At 35.0% G+C, this 22,094-nt stretch overlaps 1 protein-coding gene and 1 pseudogene across 1 annotated transcript; both read right to left on the bottom strand.

Moving 5' to 3' along the window:
* Window positions 1-6,229: 6,229 nt before the first annotated feature.
* On the bottom strand, window positions 6,230-6,353 carry LOC117701589 (U4 spliceosomal RNA; annotated as a pseudogene).
* A 3,914-nt stretch (window positions 6,354-10,267) lies between these two features.
* Window positions 10,268-17,604, bottom strand: LOC117722196 (olfactory receptor 52J3-like). The gene is made up of 2 exons (XM_076939469.1): window positions 17,518-17,604; window positions 10,268-17,245 (listed from the first exon to the last, which is right to left on the bottom strand). Exon 2 carries the CDS (start codon window positions 16,743-16,745, stop codon window positions 15,807-15,809), a length of 939 nt encoding a protein of 312 aa, XP_076795584.1. The 5' UTR covers window positions 16,746-17,245; window positions 17,518-17,604; the 3' UTR covers window positions 10,268-15,806.
* Between the last annotated feature and the right edge of the window lie 4,490 nt (window positions 17,605-22,094).

Below are 22,094 nucleotides of genomic sequence, written 5' to 3'. Positions count from 1 at the left end.
CACTGCCTTTGAAAAGTCACCACTCAGATTAAAAAATAGTTGATATCTGTAATGAGTTCTGGAGAGTTTTCATTCTAATGGGATGCGCTGAACTCTGTTTTCCTCATCCTCGCGGACAACTTTCATAGTTTATATTTATGTATTACCATTGCTTTTCTTCATTGCTTTATGGATTTCTGTTTTATAATATGATTGAAGTATAGATGCAAATGAGGAAGACATGTAAATACAAAAACACAGCTTTACACAATTGAAAACTCTATTGTCTTCCATTGAAAGGAATGTGAAACTTACTGAAAATTCAAGAATGAATAAGGCTTATGGTGTAAGAGAGTAAACATTTTTAATATAGAAAGCATTCTATGAGGGACTAGATAGAGGATTTGTTTTTCTTCTTTTCTTTACTTTTCTTTCTTTTAAAAAATAAATATTATCATTCATAGTGTCAGGGATTGGTGCTTGCCCATGAGATGGGTCTCAAGTTGAGCCTGTCATTGGTTGGCAATTCCCTCATTCTCTTATCTATCCCCCATTCCTGTATTTCTTGTGGAAGAAATAAATTTTGGGTTGAAAGTTTTGTGAGTGAGTTGGTGTCTCACTGGAATTCCTTCCTGGCTACAGGATGTTCTTCTAGTTAGTCTGCCTTGTCTAGCCTTGGGAAAGGATATACCTAGCCTCACAGAGATCTGATATACCAGGGATAGCCCCCACACTAGCTCAGAGAAGGGGGAGGGGCTTGGAGGAAGGATTGTGCGACTGGGAGGGGCAGTAAGTAAGATGTAAAGTGAGTATGTTAAATAAATATATTAATTATTTCATTAATTAATTCATTAATTAATTTTGACTACAAGACTTACAAAAAATTCCAAATGACCATGTATACATACCTATGACATAGGAATGCCAGTATGTGGGATCATCAGTCAATAGTAGTGGCTGAATGACCATGTAGACAATTATTCACTTCTACATGAGAACCATTGGACTTAAAAGTACTAATGGTCAGAAAAATATATATTAGGAAATAAACAAGACAAGGTGTCATCCATGATATTTCACTGACTTAAGTACTTTTATTTTTGATCTTGCTAGGCAAGTTTTGCAATAAGTTCATTAGAACATTATTTTCGTTACTGAAACATCTTTTCATTTATCTGTGATTTAAGTTGATACCATAGGCATTCTTCTATATCAAACTTTCAGTTCACAAATCTATTTTTGCCTCCTGTGTTTCTGCATTGCTTAGTTTTCATGCCCATACTCCTGCTATAATTTGATGGGTCTACTTGTCTAATTTCAAATATTATTAGAACATAACTTTGAAAGTTGTATCAGTCTCATAATAAATTAATTATTTTTGATCTCTTAAAACACAACTGATGCTATTCCTAAAATATTTACTATTATTGATAGCCTTGCATTTATGGGCTTTTTATGTCAATAAAAATTAACAGTGTCCAAAAGAATCAGGTTTATAATATGATTACAGACTTGGTGTCAATATCAAATTGGAAAGATATAAAACATTTTGCATTCCTTTTTTTATTTTAAATTTTACATACAAATTATGTGCTCACTTCCATTACGTGACTTTCAGAGAGCTTTGAAATGGGTGTTCTTTTTTTGATTATAGAAATAGCTGGATACCCAAGTCAACAAACTTTGTAATTTTTAAGCAATAACATTTCTAGATGATGACATATAGAAATTTGAACCAGAATATTAAAAACTAAAACCAGATACTTGCATAGTTACTTAATTGTATGTTATCCTATTTTTAAACCTATCAGTGATTGACAATAAGGTGGTTGTTTTACTGAGAACATTGCATGTATGAACTCATAAATTTGTTCTACTTTCTTCTTGAGTAGAGTCATGGTAACTTTATAAATTTAAAAAGGTAGTAATGAAATACCCTACAGTGGGGAGAGAAAACTTGCTGAGTCCACCTCCAGTAGAAAGACAAGGCACCAAATGGAGGGATGTGGTTGCCACCCCACAGGCAAAAACTCTGACCCAGAATTGTTCTTGCCTAAAAGAACTTTACGGACAAAAATGGAGAAGAGCCTGGGGAAAAGGAGGTCCAGTGACAGGCCAAATTGGGATCCAGCTCAAGGGGAGGTATCAAGGCCAGACATTCTGATGTTATGATGTGCTTACAAACAGGGGCCGATAATGACTGCCCTACAGAAGGCTCAACAAGAAGCTAAAAGAGTCAGATGCAGATATTTACACCCAACCAATGGACAGAAGCTGTGGCCCTCTGTAGTTGAATTAGGGAAAAACTGGAAGAAGCTGAGGAGGAGAGCAACCCTATAGAAAGACCAGCAGTCTCAACTAACCTGGACTCCTGGCATCCCTCAGACACTGAGTCACCAACCAGGTAGCATACACCAGCTGATATGAGCCCCCAACACATATACAGCAGAGGACTGCTGGGTCTGGACTCAATCAGAGAAGATGTACCTAATCCTTGAAAGAGTTGGGGCCCTGGGGAGTAGGTAGGTCTGGCAGGATGGGGTCGGGGGATGGGACATCCTCTGGGAGACAGGGGTAAGATGTATGGGATGTAGAAGGTGGTCCAGGAAGGAAATAAAGTCTGGGCTGTAAAATAATATTAAAGAATAATAATGTTCTTTAAATATTTGTGTTTATTGTCTTGCTTGTTCCTTGACTATTTTCATCTATTGTATTGCTAGTTCCTCAACCTATAACTGACCTTAATATTTGCATGTAATTAAAATGGTATAAAAGCACAAAGGAGGAGGGGGATGGGATAGGGAGTTTCTGAGGGGGGAATCGAGAAAGGGGATAACATCTGAAATGTAAATAAATAAAATATCCAATAAAAAGAAAATAATAATAATAAGGTAGTAAGTGATAAACCTGGATTATATATCACATACGAACTTCAGGACATTTGTGCTAAATTACACTGTTTAATTACTTTTGTAGTTTATTTAATAATTAATATTATTTAATTATATTGGTATAAATAGAAATGATGGGTATTTTGTATATGTAATATTAAAACATGCTTTGCTGTTAATTTGGTAAGTAATGTTTACAGTTCAATTGTTTAAAATTACAAGAAGAAGCTCCTTTAAATAAATTTTTTTTCTTTTTGAAACTAGACCATCACAAATATTCTGAACACTTAACCTGAGGAAAAAAAATGAACTAACCATGCTCTCTCAGTCTTCTTCATCTCTACAATTATGATTATGTATATACCTGTTGCTTATAAGATAGATATATTCTACACAGTTAGCACAAAACCAAGTGGGATCAGTTGTCCCAAGAAATCTTTCAGAAGCTCATGTACTTGACAGGATGCTCTGAGTAGAACCCAGGAATCTTCTATTTGAACCATATACACTTACCTGATCACATAATGAGAGTTATTGTGTATTCATCACCTCAGGACCTGCAAGCATCAGAGTAAACATCTGGTAGGCTTGAGTAAGTTGTGGTTTCTCCCTTAGCTTAATATGTTATGATTGAATGCCATTTTGGACCACTTGCAGGTGCCTCAGGCTCCCATGGCCAAGGAGTAGGTGTGGCTTCCTTGTGGAATCAAGAAAAATCAGAACAAAGGGTTGAAATTTGAAGATTTGAGTCAGAGACAACTTTTAGATTTTTAGACTCACATCTCACTTACAGGAGAATGAAGAAAGAGTAGGCAGGGAGATTTCCTACTCTGTCTCTGCAGCCTCCCTCTCAGCAGCATTTTAAAACTGTTTGAATCTCCATATGAATTTTAAATAAACATGAAATGAAAAGATAGAGATTCAGTCGTTTTTAATAAAAGCAGGGTTCTTGTTTCACTTCTGTTGCAGTGATAAGATATCCTGACCCCTGCAAATAAAAACCAAAAAAGTAAAAAGCAAAAAAAATAATGAAAAAAAAAAACAAACAAAATACAATTTAGGGGAGATGGCATTAATATCAGTTTACAACCCATTAGTGTGGTTTACAATCCATTAGTGTGAGGAAGACAAGAAATAAGTTTAAACAATTAATCCCATCACATCCACACTTAAAAGCAGAGGGAGAACAGATGCATGCATACCTCCTTGCTTGATTGTTTGTTCTTAGCCAGATTTCTCTACTTTATATAGTTCATGGCCCTTTTTTAGGGAATGTTGCAATGCACAGTGGGCTGGGCCTTCCCACATCAATTACCTTAATTAAGATAATAGACTACACACATACCCACAGCCAGCCTGAGTTGGATAACATCTTTTCAGGTTATTCTAGCTTCTTTCAAATTGACAAATAATCCTTACCATAATAAAGGTCAACCTTGCCAGTTTTGATAGATGTAAAACTTGGAATCATATAAATTTATTATTGTACTATATTATTTTCTTCATATATAATAAATATCTATATATCTATATAGATATAGATATAATGATTCAAATTTTCCATTTTATAATTTAAAATCCAAATGAATATAGGCAGCTCATTCAAAGTAGTAAGAATATATAAAAATCTGCCAAAATTTTGTCTGTCCCCATATACATAGTCTCAGAAGAAGGAGGGCAAAGTAACATTCTTAAATTCTGGTTTCACTGCCTTTAAAGCTCATAATATACACAAAATCCATTGTACACTGTTATTCAGCCTTCTTCTCCCTCATCCTACCTTTCCTTGTAAAATAGTCCGTTAATATAGTGCTGAGATGATGTAAAGTGTTCCCAAGAGCCAGAATTTTGTCACATGCTTGGTAAAAAGTAACTTCATTAGACAAGCTTCATACCTAATGATTTATAGTTTTTTGTGATATGAGTTAGGAGTTAAAGCATCAATACATGTTCCCAAATAAAAAGAAGTTTCCTTATGTGTACATGATGTGTGTCTTTAAATCTTTATATCTATCTAGAGTCTGATGAATGCCTGAACAGAAAGTTCTCCATAACATTTACAAGATGACCCTCTAAGACAGGATGGGGTGACTCGTAGTATATGCCCTCTGATTAAATTGCAACTTCGAAGAGAAAATCCTCTAATGGGTCAGGCTTAAGTTACCAAACAAAACTTAAAGTGTTTCTTTTTGGATCATTTCTTGGAGGATTCCAGATATTTAAAAATAAAATAAAATAAGCTAGTGTCATTGCTTCTGTTCTTTGGTCATAGAATGTGGAGAAATGAAGCAGGTACTGACTTAACAACTTCCTCTCTCCTGGCTAGCTTATACTGTGGCAGAAGGTAGTGTACAGCCCTATTTTGGAAGGGAGATCATGAGTATTTTTTACCCAGCTATGATCCCTGCTAATTCATATTTGCAAACCCGACCAAGAAACCATGGCAGTGGTGCTCATACATTCTAGAGGAGAGTCTATTACTGCTGTTTTACTGAATAAAAATAGTGTCAAATTTCTTTTTAAATATTATCATTATATCTATAATTAGTGTGGTTATCATTGATCATTTTAGAAGCTTTCTATTGCAGCAGAAGAGTCAAGATGAATTGTGGGCCTAGTAAAAATCTAAATACCACTTTTCTGCTAAAGGAGTACAACAGTAAAATGACACATAATAATATCCTGCTACACCCACACATCAGTTCCTCACTCAGTCATAATCAGAGAGACTTCTTTCTGTCGATGGGAACTAACACACAAAGCCATAACTTGACAATGTGTGCAGAGTGAGAGATTTTGGAACATTCAGTACTATAATGGGATGTTTTCATCAAACCTTTCCCTTCAGGGCTTAGGAAGCTATGAGAAAGAGAAGGCAGAAAGATTTGTAAAAGTCAGAAATGATGGCTGCCATCAAAGAAATGGTGCCTTCCAGGCACAGCAGGACTGATGCACATATGAACTCACTAGACTGAAGGAGCAGAAAGGGTTTGTGACCCCATGAGGAGAGCAACAATAGCAACCAGCCAGAGCTCCCCAGGGTCTAAACCACCAGCCTGGGAGCACATAAGGAGGGACCCAAGACTCTAGCTGTATATGTAGAGGAGGATGGCCTTGTCAGGCATAGGTGGGAGAGGAGATTCTTGACCCCATGAAGGAGGAACACTGAGTGTGGGGGGGGAATGTGAAGGTGGAGAGGTGAGAGTAGGGGGGTAGGTGGGGGCACAGCCTCATAGAAGCATAAGGAGGGGGGATGGGATAGGAGGTGTCTGAGTGGTGGTGGGAAGTGGAGTAAGGGGATAAAATCTGAAATGTAAATATATAATGTAAATATAAATGTAAATAATATAAATGTAAATATAATACCCAATTTTTTAAAAATTAAGATTCTGGCAAAAAAAATTTAAAAAAAAAGTTTTCAATTAGCAATAATCGCACCTCAGATAAACCTCATTGGCTACAATACGGCCACTGCACAAAACTATATGAACTCACTGAAACATGGCCTGCACAAGTTCAAGCCAGACAGCCTCCCAGCACTGAGAAGAGGAAGCAGACATGAGCTCCCATCCCTAACTAAGTAGCTGCCAGTTGGCATCTGCTCACAAAGGAAAATGTATTTTTTTCCAGTGGATTCCCACTGAATATTAACCACACTTAAGGGTATGCTCTAGGCCTGCAGAAGATAGACATCAAAATCAGTAGCATATTTTCCCTAGATTTTTACTCATATTGGTTTGTTTGGGCAGAAAATGTTGCCAGCTATGCAGCCAATAGATGTTTGTGGCCAGAGGATGCAAAATGTTTCATAAATAGAAACACAAAGAAAGCAAACTGGTTGCAGATGTAGTGACAGCCATTATTTTGGAAAAATATGATTGCAAGGCAAACATTTTATCAAAATATTCTTTATTAAAAAGATAAACAAAAAAATTACACCATCTAATGTAGGGAGAACAGAAGCCAGGTGTGGGGAGAGCAAGAGTGGTAGTGAGATAAAGTCTCACAGATTTGTGATTCACTATTTGGAATACATTAAAAATTTTTGTTTATCACAGTCTTCTTGAGCAAATTGCTTTATCTCTCAAGAATTTACTTCAACTCACTGAGAATATTTAAATGCTAACTATTCTGTTATCTCTTCTCTTAAAGTATTACTATTTGTTAACACTTTAAATAATGTTATAAATTATTTAGCTATATGAAATAATTCTGTTTTACCAGGTATCACATCCCTTAGCTTTTGAAGCCATTACCATATACTTCAGAATCATTATTGTTGCTTTGAAGCCATTTGTTGCTACCCAAATTGTTATTAATCTCTGGGTAAGTTGCTTTGATGTCTAACAGCTAATGAAACTTGAGTTTGTCCTTGGTAGTCAGATGATTCTCATGGGTTAACCCCAGCAGCAATATGTTAAATGATGGAAGCCAGACATAGAAACTCACCTATACAATGTGTTGTTCAAATGGTCTTTTAGAGAAGATACACTTACTTTGGAGTGATGTTCTGATGCCCATCTTTTTATTCTGCAACATTCTGAACCATACAGGTAAAAAATAAAATTGTACTGCACTATATTATAAGTGGGGGTTAACTGTGGTACAAGAGCAAAGGGAAAGAGTTAAGATGAAAAGGGAGTAAACACACCAAGAAAGATTATCTGACCAACCTGTTCACATGTGATACACAAGGGAACCCAGAGGACTATAAAGCCTGTGATTTACTAAGAGCTAACAAGAAGATATTAATACCATGAGTAACTAACTATTCACTTATTAAAGAAACTGAATGGGAATAAAGTAGCTTGAGAGTAAACTTGTAACCCCAAAGCTACCCTGGTGAGTCTACCAAATGTTCAACCAATTCAGCACACATTTGTCAAAATACAAAATTAGAGTGAACATTTTAACCCATTTAAAATGCAACTAGGATACTTAGACATAAGCTATTTCAGGAGTAGAAAAAATATTAAAGGATGATTTCAGTCCATAGTGAATCCACAAGAGTCACTTTTGTGACAGATTCTGCAAAATTCTCTATTAAATTTAATGTTCAAGGAGCCGCAATAAATAATACATTCTTTCTCTCTTTTTTATAAAAAAAAATAGACAGTTTATTCTACTTCACTTCTACTCTTTGGAATTAGAGTACCCAGGATTGTCTAAAACGAGTATAATAAAGTCAATCTCATTCCAACCTTCAACTGTGAAATGCAACAAAATATTTGTATACTTCATCACACATGTTTAATTAAATTGAGTATTTGATTTAATAAGCATTAATCAAGTTTTACAGCATATACTTCAAAAATTCTATGCTAAGACTGACTGCAAGGAAAGAACCAGGGAAAGTTTCTTTTTCATGAACCTTAAGACTGGGGTTCAATTTTGTACCAGTAGCTACAACAGGTAACAAAGTCAGTGATCTTGATTAATGAGATATGAATGATATTTAAAAAAAAAACTTCTAATCTGTTAAATGTAAAATGAGTCTTTGAGAAAACTTTAAGCTTAACTTACTGAAGAATACTTTAAGTGTAGTAATTAACTTTATGGATGCATCATACTTTACACTAAATCAAGGTCATTATAATTCTTCTAATTATAGAAGATAATTATGGGTGATGCTTCTAAGTTATCCAAATGCAATGTAGCTTTCATGTAAACCATAAGACAACAAAATGTATGCTCTTCAGTAAATGTTGGATGTGAGTGAGTAGACAGCCTCCTGGATAAGCTCCTAAAGCATTTACAACCCACAGATATTTCTTTTATTCTTTATTCCTTCTTTTGTTTTGTTTTTCTTTTAATTTTAGCCTCCTTGTTTTCTAAAAAAAAAAAGAAAGAAAGAAAATGAAAGAAAAAGAAAAGAAAAAAAGAAAAACAGCTATTCTTTTGAAGCCCAAGGTGATCAAAAAATCACTATGAAATCAAAGTAAGCCCCAGTATTATAATCTATTATATCAGCCTCCACAGTCTGGCTCCATAGTTAACTTCTGCTCTCTATTTCTGTTCTACTTCTTCTTTGTAGTTATGCCAGAGAGACAACTACTTGAGATTTTATTCATAAATCCATATATATATTTGGATCTATGCTTTTAATGTGGAGGGCTTAAATTCTTTTTCATTACTGACTTAATAAGAGGCATTACCACTTTTTTATTGAAAATATTTTTTCATGCAGTGTTTTCTGATTACAATTTTCCCTTATCCAAATCCTCTAGGAACCTCCCCATAACCCTCCCACCTGAATCCACATGGTTTTTGGTTTTTGGTTTTTTTTTTTTTTTTTTGTCTCTCCTTAGAGACAAAACAAACAAGTATCTAAATAATCATAATAAAATAATATAAAATAAAAACAAATGAATTGGAATATAACAAAACAAATAAACAGGAAAAAAGAGTCAATGAATAAGCACAGAAAATAAATACAGATGTAGAGGTAAGAGGCACATGTTCTCACACATGTGAAACCCATTAAAAAAAACCCACAAAATTGGACACTATAAAACATGCACAAAAGACCTCTAAAACTAAAATAATAATAGTAACTACAATGATAATAAAACATAAAGAAAGAAAAAGTAAAATAGAAAATGAATAAATAAATAAATATTCTGACTAAACATTATGAAAAAAAACAAAAACAACCACCAAAACCCTCCAAAGATGACATTGACTTCGTCTTGTGTTGCCCATCTACTGCTGGGAATCGGGCCTGCTCTTAAGAGTAAGTTGTTTTGGGATCCTTTTTCTCCTACCAGACTGCCCCATTCAGTCTTGATATGAGTGAGGGTTTGTGCCTAATCTTATCATAACTTGTTATGCCATGTTCAGTTGATATCCCTGGGTAGCCTGCTCTTTTCTGAAGGAAAACAGAAAAATGGATCTAGGGGGGAAGAGAGATGAGGGGGAACTGGGAGGAGTAGAAGGAGGAGAAACTGTTGTTGGGATGTATTACTGTATGACAGAAGAATAAATAAAAAAGGAAAGAAAAATAGGAATATATATCTGACACTTTAAAAGAAAGTACTTTGTATTCCCCCTAAGACTCTGTTGGAGAAAACTAATTTTTCAATTGCAAGTGGTTATTAATTAGAGATAGTTTCTGGATTTGGTATGGGGTTTTTTGCCTACTTCTTCCATTAGTAATAGGACTCCATCTGTTTCAGACCCATGCCTTGTGCATGCTACCACAGTGTCTGTGAGTTTATATTGTGTTGGTCCTGCTTTTTGGAAGGGTTATTTCTTGTTTCCCTCCCATTCAGCTCTTACAGTATTTCTACTTCCTCTGGCTCAAAGTTTCATGAGCCCAGAAGGGTAGGGGATGGGGGTGTGTGTGTGATACAATAGAAACATCTGATTTAGGACTTAGTGTTCCAAGGTCTCTCAACTCTTCTAGCATTATCTGGCTGTTAGTCTCAATACTTGTATCCATCTACTGAAAAAGGAAGTGTTTCTAACGATGTCTGAGCAAGGGACTAATCTATAAAGGTGTCATTTTATTAATTAATTCCTTTAGTAGAACACTAGTATTTTGTTTTCCCCTGTGTCCCTGGTCAATTCAGTATCAAATTCTTAGCCATACAAGCAGCATAAAAGGATGGATTCAATCTCAAGGAGTGGGCTTCAAATCCAATCAGATGATGGTTGGTTACTCCCACAGATTTTATGACATCATTACACTAGCACATCTTGCAAACAGGTCATCAGTGTAGATCAATGGGTTTGTAGCTGAGTTGGGGCTTACCCTTCTCCTATTGTAGTATGCAGAGTGCCTTCCAGTGCCATGAACACTAGTCCATAGGGTAAAGACTCTAGGCAGTCACCAGATCAACATCTCTGTATTCAATAATTTGTGTAAATATTGTCTTCAGCAAAAAAGGCTTGACATCAATTTGTGGGGAACAACCAATTTAAATGATTTAAAGTAACTTCTAATATTGTTATACTGCTATGTGAAACATAGTGTTCATTTGGGACCATTTATCCAATATTAAAAATTTTAATACATTGATATATACAGATACCATGAATATCAGATAACATGAAGAGAAGGGATATTGAAAAATGCGTAATTAGAGAGCTTCCACATCAGTGAAGAGTAGCAATACTCAAGATGAGTGTCAAAGGTGTCAAACAATAGAGGACTTACACAAGGATCGCTGTATAAGACTATAAAATAAAATGACCACCTGTTTCTCAAATGCATAAACATTATGCCAATATATCCTTACAGCCAAGACTCTATCCCACAATCAGAAGTTATTCTTTCTTCCTCTACTAAGGCATTCATTTTTCTTTTCTTTGTACTCATATACTCAAGAGAAAGATTTAAATTCTAAAGGACAGCAAAGTTTAAAAAAATCTCTGTTTGCATTTTTCTAAATTCCATTTGCTTAGTGGAGTAGTGCTTGGTATTTCAACTCCAACCCACAAAACAAGTCTTTAGAAGTACCTGGTTATAATGAAAATTAAAAACAAAAAAGGCCAGAAAAGTATTAATCTTTCCTTATTAAGTATTTCTCATTAAATTATTAACAGACAGTAATAATCTGTGATCTGAAATTGGCCTAGACACACAAGGTTAAAACTGTCTTGTTTCCATCAGAGGAACTGTTTAACCTTATACATTTTTAACCTCTTTTTTTTATAATAGGGAAATTTATTCTGAGTTCTTTGGCCTGAAATCCTCAAAGGTGATGGGTTGTCTACATACCCATAACATTCATGTCAGCAACAGTGTCAAATTGAGTTTATCACACCACAACATATCATTGATTTCCTGAATTCCAACATTACAAAATTATGTGGTTCACCATAATGTCCAGATTATGACTCAGGTTTTAATATTGCCCCAACAAAAGTAAACTCACAGAACCTTTTATTGCATTGAGCCATGCAATTGAACTTGTTCATTGATTTTTCAATCAGTAATTGAAATAAAATAAGAACCTAAGAGATGCATATTATTATTGTTGTTGTTGTTTACCAACTATTAATGTTAAACCATGTATATATTTCACTAGTCTCAATTTTAAAACTTCCTTGCAGAGTTTCATTGAGCTTACAGAGGAAAATACCTAAAATTAGTGGATATAAGGTGATGCTACAGACATGAGTATTCATGTTTCCATCTTGGAGGGCTTGCCCATGAAACATAAGAATGTGACACACTCATCCTTCAGGATAAATGGCTCTTATGATCCATAAACCAAGAGCAACATGAAGGGACATTGCAGCTCAGTGCTCTGAGTGTAAAGGCTTTATCTCAGAACATCACAAATCTTTCCTTTCTTCTTCCTTCACCCAACTTGCTATTCTGTTAATTTTGAGAGAACAGGCAGGTGTGTCTGATTTCTATTGGTAGAATACAATTAACCAAAATTTTAATGACTTAAATGAATACAAATATAGTGTTTCTTGTTCTGTTGATTAAAAAGGTGATATGTTTCAAGGTGCCCTCAGGTGTTCAGGAAGAACACATTTTGTTGTTTTTCATTCTTCTATAGGCTGCCCATAGTCTTAGCTCAAGATAAGATTCAGTAGTATGACTCATCCTACTATGACATGACTGTAGCCATCTTTTGTCATTACATCTCCTCTCAATCTTATCTTTCTCTTTTCCGCTCTTAATGATCCATGTGATTACATTAGGTCCCCTAGATAATCAGAAGAATTTTTTCTTACCTTGGAGTTAAGTGATTGACAATTGTCATATTGTCTCTGACCTTAGTCCTCTTTGCAACAAAATTTAATGTGTTTAATTATTTGGTAGGTCCCAAGTGAGCTTCCTACTTTCTTACTTCCACCTCAGAACATTCATTTTTAAAATTCTACTTTTAAAGTGCTTAGTCAGGATGGTTTGAGAGTTCAGCAGAAAATCAAAAGGGCAAAGAAAAACCACACTTTCAGAGGTCATTCACAGCTTTGAAAATGTTAATAATATGACAAGAAAGTGCGTGAAATATTAGATATCTTCAGTATTTTAAAGATGTGCAGTTAGAATCCTTAAAAAGTGTGTGTGTGTGTGTCTGTGTGTGTCTGTGTGTGTGTGTGTGTAAGCCATAAAATTATAATCATGAGTCATCACAAAAATTTAGTATCTGAAAACATTTATACTAAGAAAGAAAGAAAAGATAAAATAATAAAGACAAAACATGCAATTCTTAAAGATGAAAGTGAAAATTCATGAACAAAAGAATACAACTTTTAGTTTTTAATATTGACAGGAATGTAACTAAAGTATAGGCTTTAATAAACATATAAGCAAACCATAAAAAGTTCTTATAATGGTAAATAAACAGAATTTCGTACAATAAAAATTTACTGAATACTGAACATGAATATATACATACACATACATACATGCACACACAAGGTGTGTGTGTGTGTGTGTGTGTGTGTGTGTGTGTGTGTGTGTGTGTGTCTAAGACAGGCCCTCAAGTCAGTCACTGATAGATACATAAGGGTCAACAGAGGAAACACCCAACGTAAATTTGTCTTCTGACATCTAGATGTCTGCCCTGATCCCCCACCCCACATAACCAGTAATTATAAGTAAAGTACACAACTAGTCAAAATATACATGTATATATAATCAATATATTGGAAAGTATTACAACATCAAAAATAAGTATGTCACCTAAAGAACAGGGAAAATGGTTTTAAAGAACTGAATTTGTATTTGTATAAATGAATTTCCTGAACAATATTATTTAATGGGAAAATTAAAACAAGAAAACATAGACTAGAATAATCAAAATTTAATAAACTTCTATTTTATGATTCACAGACAAAGACAATGAGGCTAATATGAACATAAAGACAAATTTTAAAAACTAGCAAGCCTGAGGAAAACTGCTCAGCTACAGTGAAAGGATTTGGAATATGTGGTATAGCCCATTGAAACTTGTGAATCCCAGAGAAAGGAGGTAATTATGACCTTTTTTTGTAAAAATAAGTTGCTAAAAATATGTCTCAAGAAATAAAAGTCTTCAGTTATAGTTTTTCTTCAATCTGAAATTATAATTTCAGATTATAACACGAGGTAAACAGATGCTCAAGAAAAACTTGTAAAGATTAAAAAAAACAAAATAACACATAGGATTGTTTTGTTTCACAGAGAAAAGTTACAAATTGGTTTTTAACACAAAGTAAAAAATGAAGTCTGAAACTTTTAATAATAGCCAGCAAAACAAGAGCTATAAGTTTTACAATTTCCAAGACTTAATCAAGAAAGCAGTTTAAATAAAGACAGAAATTGAATAATTCAAATTTATGATAAAATAAAATTATTGAAAAATATAATTTTTTAAAAAATACTGATTCAAAAGGAAAGATTAACAAAATGTAGGACATTCTCTCTGCTGATATCCCTGTCACCTAATAATTCTATTTAAGAACAAATGCAGAATTAATTACACTTACATAAAAACATACTGCAAAGATATGTAACATATTTTATGATTAAAATAAGACAAATAAGCAGATGAATACTTAAATGGAATTAATATTGTAAATACACTGAAAACTTTAACCTATTATTAAAGTCTATCACTTCCTTGCTTAAATTTATTCTAAGATTTAATTTTTAGGCTCATTAAATGGGATAATTTTTCTCTTGGTATGGTTATTGGTAGTGTATAGATGGCTGCTGACCTGTGTGTTAATTTAATATCTTACTGCTGATTGTATCTATCAGTGTAGCAGATATCTGGTGGAATCTTTAAGAGCTTTATGGATAGAATCATATCAGCTGCGAATCAGGGTATCTTGCCTTCACCCTTTTCTACCTGTATCCTTTTATCTCTTTACTTATCTTATTGCTCTAGCTAAGACTTTGACGGGCTTTAAAAACAAAATGCAAGAGATGCTAGTGGGTGGATGGGCACTGGCAGCATGACCGTGCTTCTGTCTGAGTAAGCCCTCTCGGAAGTAAGTGAACTGTAGGTTGATCACTTTTGCTCATAGCTGCAGCCATTCCTTATGTTTTTCACTTCACTTCCATTTTTTAATTTCAAAAATATAGATGTGTGAAAACGTAAACTGATTTGTTTAACCACACAAATGTCATTGCTAGGCTTCTATTTTGTTTTTGGTAAGTTACTCTTCTATGCTCATGTGTAAAGTGGTTTTTCTCCTCTCACATGGCCCTTTTTCTTTTTAAAGGAAATGAGAGTTATGCCACAGATTAGTAAAAAGACATCTGGGATGTTTTTTAAAAAGAGCATTTTAAAATCAAAATGTATATTAAAAAGGCAAAGCTAGCTACAGTGCCAGGCCACTGCAAACACGTCAATAGGTGCAATTACTCCTTGGAGCTGGGTTCTGTTAGGCTATGGAGTAAATGCAGGAAAGTCAATGACATGTTGCAGGTGGCTCTGTGGAAAGTGTTCTGGAAAATGGGAGCTTTGACTATTACTCCACTGAGTCTCATATATTTGACATAACATTCAAGGTTAAACCACTAATTTCGCAAAGGTTGTTCTAAACTCAGGATTGCGGCTTTAGAGGAGTATACAGGAACACAATGTTTACAGAGCCAAATAGTTTGAGTGTATTTGGCTCTTGGTTTGTCTTCCAAAATTAGAATGTTTCAAGATATATATATCAGACTCAATACTAATGCAAATCAAACAAACCAATGCACACATGCACAAGTGGTAGAAAACAGAAAAGAAAAGTAGAGACCTTTGTGAGGACATGTAAGAAATTTCCACATGACCTTCTCCCAGAGTAGCCTTTTCAGACTAGTCTAACAGTCCTTCAATTCTGAAATATGATGAAGTGTCTAAATAACTGTTTCATTAATCCACAGTCTGAGACAAACTAACTAGACTTGCAAATGGTGCCCCACAGGTTAGGATAAGAACTATCCACTAAGACAAGAACACGAGTCTTCCTAGGTGAATCAAAGAATATGACAACCTCTTACCTTTTAGTGAATATGTGGAGAACACGTTCTCTTATCTGCTTTGTCCTTACACCATAAATAATGGGATTGAGGGAGGGAGGAATGACCAAATAGAGGTTTGCAACAAGAATGTGAATGTAGTGTGGAATGTTGTGTCCAAATCGATGAGTGAGGAAAGAGAAGACTGAGGGGATGTAGAAAACACAGAGAACAGCAACGTGGGAACCACATGTGCTGAGGGCTTTTAACCGTGCATCCTGAGATGGGAGGCGGAACACAGCACAAAGAATGTACCCATATGAGATGCCAATAAATACCAAGTTCAAAAGAAAGAGAGAGACCACAAAAAGGCCATACACAGCATTGATATGAATGTCTCCACAGGACAATTTTGCAATGCCCATGTGTTCACAATAGGAATGTGCTATTACATGAGCTTGACAAAAGGGTAAGCGGTAAATGAGATAGATCATTGGGCATATAAACAAGGCTGGACGAATTACAACACATATACTGATGCCCATCAGGACACGAGACGTCAAGATGGTTGTGTAGTGGAGTGGAGCACAGATGGCTACATAACGGTCAAAAGCCATAGCCACTAGGACTTCAGCCTCCATGCCAGTGAAAGCATGGATCAAAAACATCTGAGCCACACAGGCATCAAAGTTTATTTCATGGGCATCAAACCAGAATATACCAAGCATACGGGGCACAGAGGTTGTAGAAAGCGCCAAATCAACTGAAGAAAGAATGGACAGAAAGTAGAACATGGGCTCTCGGAGAGAACGCTCTGTCTTGATAACTACCAGAATCGTGGTATTTCCCATTAGGGCCACAAGATAAATACAGCAGAAAGGTAGAGAGATCCAGGCATGGATTTCCTCCAGACCTGGGATCCCAATGAGGAAAAATGTGGCTGGGTGAAAAACGCTCCTGTTATTGTGGATTGTCATCCTGCACTGGTCAGAAGAGATGAAGTTCTTCCTCCTGTTGGGAAAAATGAGACAAACACACACACACACACACACACACACACACACACAAGAGAAGGGGAAGAAAGACAAAAGATAGAGACAGATGAGAGACACAAAGGAAGAGAGAGAGCGAGAGAGGGAGGGAGGGAGAGGAGGATAGAGGAAAGAGGAAAGAAGAGAGTGGAGGTGAGGAGAGAGAGAGAGAGAGAGAGAGAGAGAGAGAGAGAGAGAGAGAGAACACAAGATGATGAGGCAGTAGGGGATGAAGGGGCTAGTGTATGAGACATTAACAACATGAACAGAGTTGAACTCACTTTACCATGAAACACAGCCTGTTGCAGTAGATTGTATGCTCACTCATTTGCTTAGCCATTTGAATAATTCTGACCACCTTCATATTTCAATTTTTTCTTTACTTCTGAGCATAGGTATTGCAGTAAATTCAATGCAGATGTATAATAACTAGACCTCTCTTCTTCCTTAGGAAAAAATACAGAATGTGATTTGATTCTGGGAATCTACTCTGTTGTAGGATTCAGCATAGGAAAAGAGGAATACACTATAGAGGAGGTGCAAATACTGTAAGCAATTTAGTGAAAATGAATTATGAATCCAAGTTTATAGAAAGGTTCAAATTCAGAATATAAATTCTGACTTGTCAATTGAGCATTATAGAGACACAAGTAGGAAAATGGCTCTTAGCTTGTACTTCCCATATATGTCTCCAAGTACTACTATCTTAGTAACTCACCAGAAATCAGCAGATCCACTGACTCTTCTGCAGAACCTTGAATAGCACAGTACTTAAACTCCTGTCTGAGGAGTATACAAAAGTCATATTTATATTGTGTTTCAAGTACTGTAAGGACTTTTCTAATCATATTTTACCCTCAGAGTTATACTTAGCTCTGGGACTAAATCCCCAGAGACTGCTTATATAGTCCTAGATCCTGCTAGGGAAGCAAAAGCACAACATTAAAAACAACAACAAAAAAAAAAAAAACAACCCACAGCCCAAGAATTATTGAGGTTTATTTTCTTATCTGTATCATAGGTAGGATTGCCTACCATAAAATGGTAAGGATAAAAAATAACACTAGCTATGAAGTTAAAATGCTAACTAATAGGTATGAAACTCATATTGTTAGTGAATTGTGTGTGTGTGTGTGTGTGTGTGTGTGTGTGTGTGTACACCAGTGCATATATTTATAGAGACATGGCTATGAAGTTGAGAATTTACCAGATAATGTTATTAAATATTACTATTTTACTCCAGAAGAATATAAAAGTTCCAGGGACTTTGATATCTCAGTGACTCCATATGACTACAGTAAAAATTCCATGGCATTCGGCTCCATAAAAATACTGTCTCTGCACTGGCTTTTATTATTTGACATCTCATTCACACAAAACATTCCTAGCCCTCTATATACATGCACATGCCACAACTTTCAAGATCTAGACTAGTTCTCATATCCAGTGCTGTGGACTAGTGGAGAGAGGGGAAACTGAGGTCAGGATATATTGTATTAGAAAAGAATGAATAGAAATAGAAATAACTAATGCTAAAATGTTCTATCTATCAAAAAGTCACTGCAAGTGCGAGTGCAAGGAAGTCGAAGAAATAAACAGCCAATCATCACACTTTTAACTGGTTAAAATATTATTTCAAAAGAAATACAATCAAACACAAACAAAAAAGACAGACACTACTTCAGAGTAAAAGGATGGAAAACAATCTTCCAAGCAAATGGCCCCAAGAAACAAGCTGGACTAGCAATTCTAGCATCAAATAAAATTGACTTTCAATGAAAAGTAATCAAAAAATATAAGGAAGGACACTTCATACTCATGAAAGGATAAATCTACCAAGATGAACTCTCAATTCTGAACATCTATGCCCCAAATGTAAGGGCACCCACATACATAAAAGAAACTTTACTAAAGCTCAAAGCACACATTGCACCTCACACAATAATAGTGGGGGATTTCAACACCCTACTCTCAGCAATGGATAGATCATGGAAACAGAAACTAAACAGAGACACAATGAAACTAACAGAAGTTATGAATCAAATGGATTTAACTGATATCTATAGAACATTTCATCCTAAAACAAAAGAATATACCTTTTTCTCAGTACCTCATGGTACCTTCTCCAAAATAGACCATATAATTGGTCACAAAACAGGCCACAACAGACACAAAATGATTGAAATAATCCCTTGCACCCTATCAGATCATCATGGACTAAGACTCATCTTTATTATGGACAAAAACAATGGAAAGCTCACATACACATGAAAACTGAACAATGCTCTACTCAATGATGACTTGGTCAAGGAAGAAATAAAGAAAGAAATTAAAGACTTTTTAGAATTTAATGAAAATGAGGATACATCATACCAAAACTTGTGGGACTCTATGAAAGCAGTACTAAGAGGAAAACTCATAGCTCTAAGTGCCCACAAAAAGAAAATGGAAAGAGCATACACTAACAACTTGACAGAACACCTAAAAGATCTAGAACAAAAAGAAGCTAATATACTCAAAAGGAGTAGACGGCAGGAAATAATCAAACTCAGGGCAGAAATCAACCAAGTAGAAACAAAAAGAACTATACAACAAATCAACAAAACGAGGAGCTGGTTCTTTGAGAAAATCAACAAGATAGATAAACCCTTAGCCAGTCTAAACAAAGGACACAGAGACAGTATCCAAATTAATAAAATCAGAACTGAAAAGGGAGACATAACAGAAATTGAGGAAATTAAAAAAAAATCATCAGATCCTACTACAAAGGCTTATACTCTTTTTGTAGGTTTAAAACTTATTTTTTAAATCTTTTTTTTTTCAGTCCACTCGTTATCCCCCTCCCATGAATTTCCTCTTTATCTTTGTATTTGGTCCCAGGTCCCTCAAGAAAATCATGGCTTTCTCTATAAGTCTCCAACTTTGTCACTTTTCTTCTGTTTATTATAAAATAATCATAAAAAATCATTTAAGAGCCTTTTAGATAAACTTTAATTACAGAAGATATGATAAATATGCTGTCATTAATGAACTATAATACAAAATAAGGATAAGTCCTCCCTTACAACAGAATATTGTTGATTCTTTTCCTTCCTTCTACACTGAGTTTATACACATGGATATGCAAAATATATTGGGAAGAGTAACCATTAAAGCAAAATTTTATCATAAATAAATTGTAAAGTTAATAAAACTCCTAGAAATACCATATCTACATTTGCAATATCAGTTTTTATAGATTTGGGCTGAGAATGATTTTTCACATAGAACTAGAAGCACATGGATGTCTATTGGTAAGAATGTCTTCCCAGATTCCATTGGCATCAACTCTTGGTTCCCAAATACCCTAGTACAATTATTCTAAAACACTGGCAGATTAACACCTTAGAATTTGACAGCAAAATCTAAGTCAGAACCTTGGGATTCTCATGGAGGAACTGACTCTAGCAAGTTATCCTCTAACAACCCCCAAAAGCAAACATTGTGTACACGCACAAACACACATACACAACTAAATAAAAATTAGTTCTATACTCCTCCCCCCTAAAAAATGGATGTGCCAGTCTGATTTACCCTATTGTACTTTACCCACTAAAAATTCTATGATAATAAGAAAATAGCACAGCTGGGCAGTGGTGGCGCACGCCTTTAATCCCAGCCCTTGGGAGGCAGAGGCATGTGGATTTCTGAGTTCGAGGCCAGCATGGTCTAGAGTGAGTTCCAGGACAGCCAAGGCTATACAGAGAAACCCTGTCTTGAAAAACCAAAAGAAAGAAAGAAAGAAAGAAAGAAAGAAAGAAAGAAAGAAAGAAAGAAAGAAAGAAAGAGGGAGGGAGGGAGGGAGGGAGGGAGGGAGGGAGGGAGGGAGGGAGGGAGGGAGAGAGAAAGAAAGAAAGAAAGAAAGAAAGAAAGAAAGAAAGAAAGAAAGAAAGAAAGAAAAAGAAAAAGCACATTTTACCATAGAACTATCCATCTCTTGTGACCTTAGGGATAGAACACCTAAGACCTTACTGCTCTTAAGACAGTATAACATATTTCGTATCTATGTAAACTAGATTTGGATGATACTGAGAAGATAAACATAAACCTAATATTCATAGTAAGTAATATAGCTGATAAGATAGTATTTCATTAAAGTGTTTCTTATAATGAATCTACTTTCATGAAAGCATAATAATGAGAACAAATACTGTATAAATCAAGTTAAAAAAAAAAAAGTAACTCTACACAGTCCTACAACCAGGGCATGACATAATAATCTAACTGACATTTAAATAAACATAAAGAACAAAAACAAAAATAATGGAAGCCACATAAGGCAAAGTTCAATAATATTCATGTAACTATTATTACAAATACTAATGATATTCAAAGGGAACATACATTTACAAAGTAAAAATTTGACTGACATTTAACATTGGTGAAGGCAACTTTTCCCTGTGAAATGTTAGAATGGATGTAGAATAATCATGGTACAAGGATGAACACTGTAATTGATGCAGGGTCTTATTAAAAAAAAAAAAAACCAACAATTCTAAGCACAGACATACCATGGACTATATTTTAGCACTAAAATCAACTATCAAACTATGAAAAGACATTAAAGAAATTGTATTATCTATTACTAAGTGAAGGATGGCAATATGAAAAAGCTCTATACTACTATATAAACTATATAATTAAAACTATTTGCCACTCCATAAGAGAAAAATCATTATGAAATGGTCACCAGGAGCATGGCGGGAGAGAGATGAGTAAGTGTAGTGTAAGGCATGATTTTAACATGGGGAAACTACTTTGCCTGTTACTCCCACAGAGACACTCATCATTATTCATTTATTAAAGCCATAGACCAAGCAATACCATCAGTGAACTTTACTATAAACTGCAAATTTCTGAAGACTTTTATGTGTCAATACTGAACAATCAATTGTAACAAAAATAGCACTTTAGTGGATGATGTTGATGATGGAAGGATGTGGTAGATGTTATGCATGGACTAGGGTGGGGTGGGAGACTCTGTTTTGTACTTCATACAACTGTTTGTCAGTATAAAACCTCAGCTCTCACCTCAAAGGAAACAAGAGATAGACTATTCTGGAGCCAAATGTGAGTGACTGTGACCTGGAAACACAGACAGCTTTGTTTTCCAACACAGTAACATAAACGTTTCGGAAGATTTATATGTATATAATTCATATATATACATGAAGGTCATAAATCAAAACATATATTCAAATACATCAGTAAGTACCTCAGGTATCTGTGTTACAGCAAATTAGGAGAACCTTTAGT

The sequence above is a fragment of the Arvicanthis niloticus genome, chromosome 1, assembly GCF_011762505.2.
Source record: "Arvicanthis niloticus isolate mArvNil1 chromosome 1, mArvNil1.pat.X, whole genome shotgun sequence".
Classification (NCBI taxonomy): domain Eukaryota; kingdom Metazoa; phylum Chordata; class Mammalia; order Rodentia; family Muridae; genus Arvicanthis; species Arvicanthis niloticus.
This window is presented reverse-complemented; position numbering and strand designations above follow the sequence as displayed.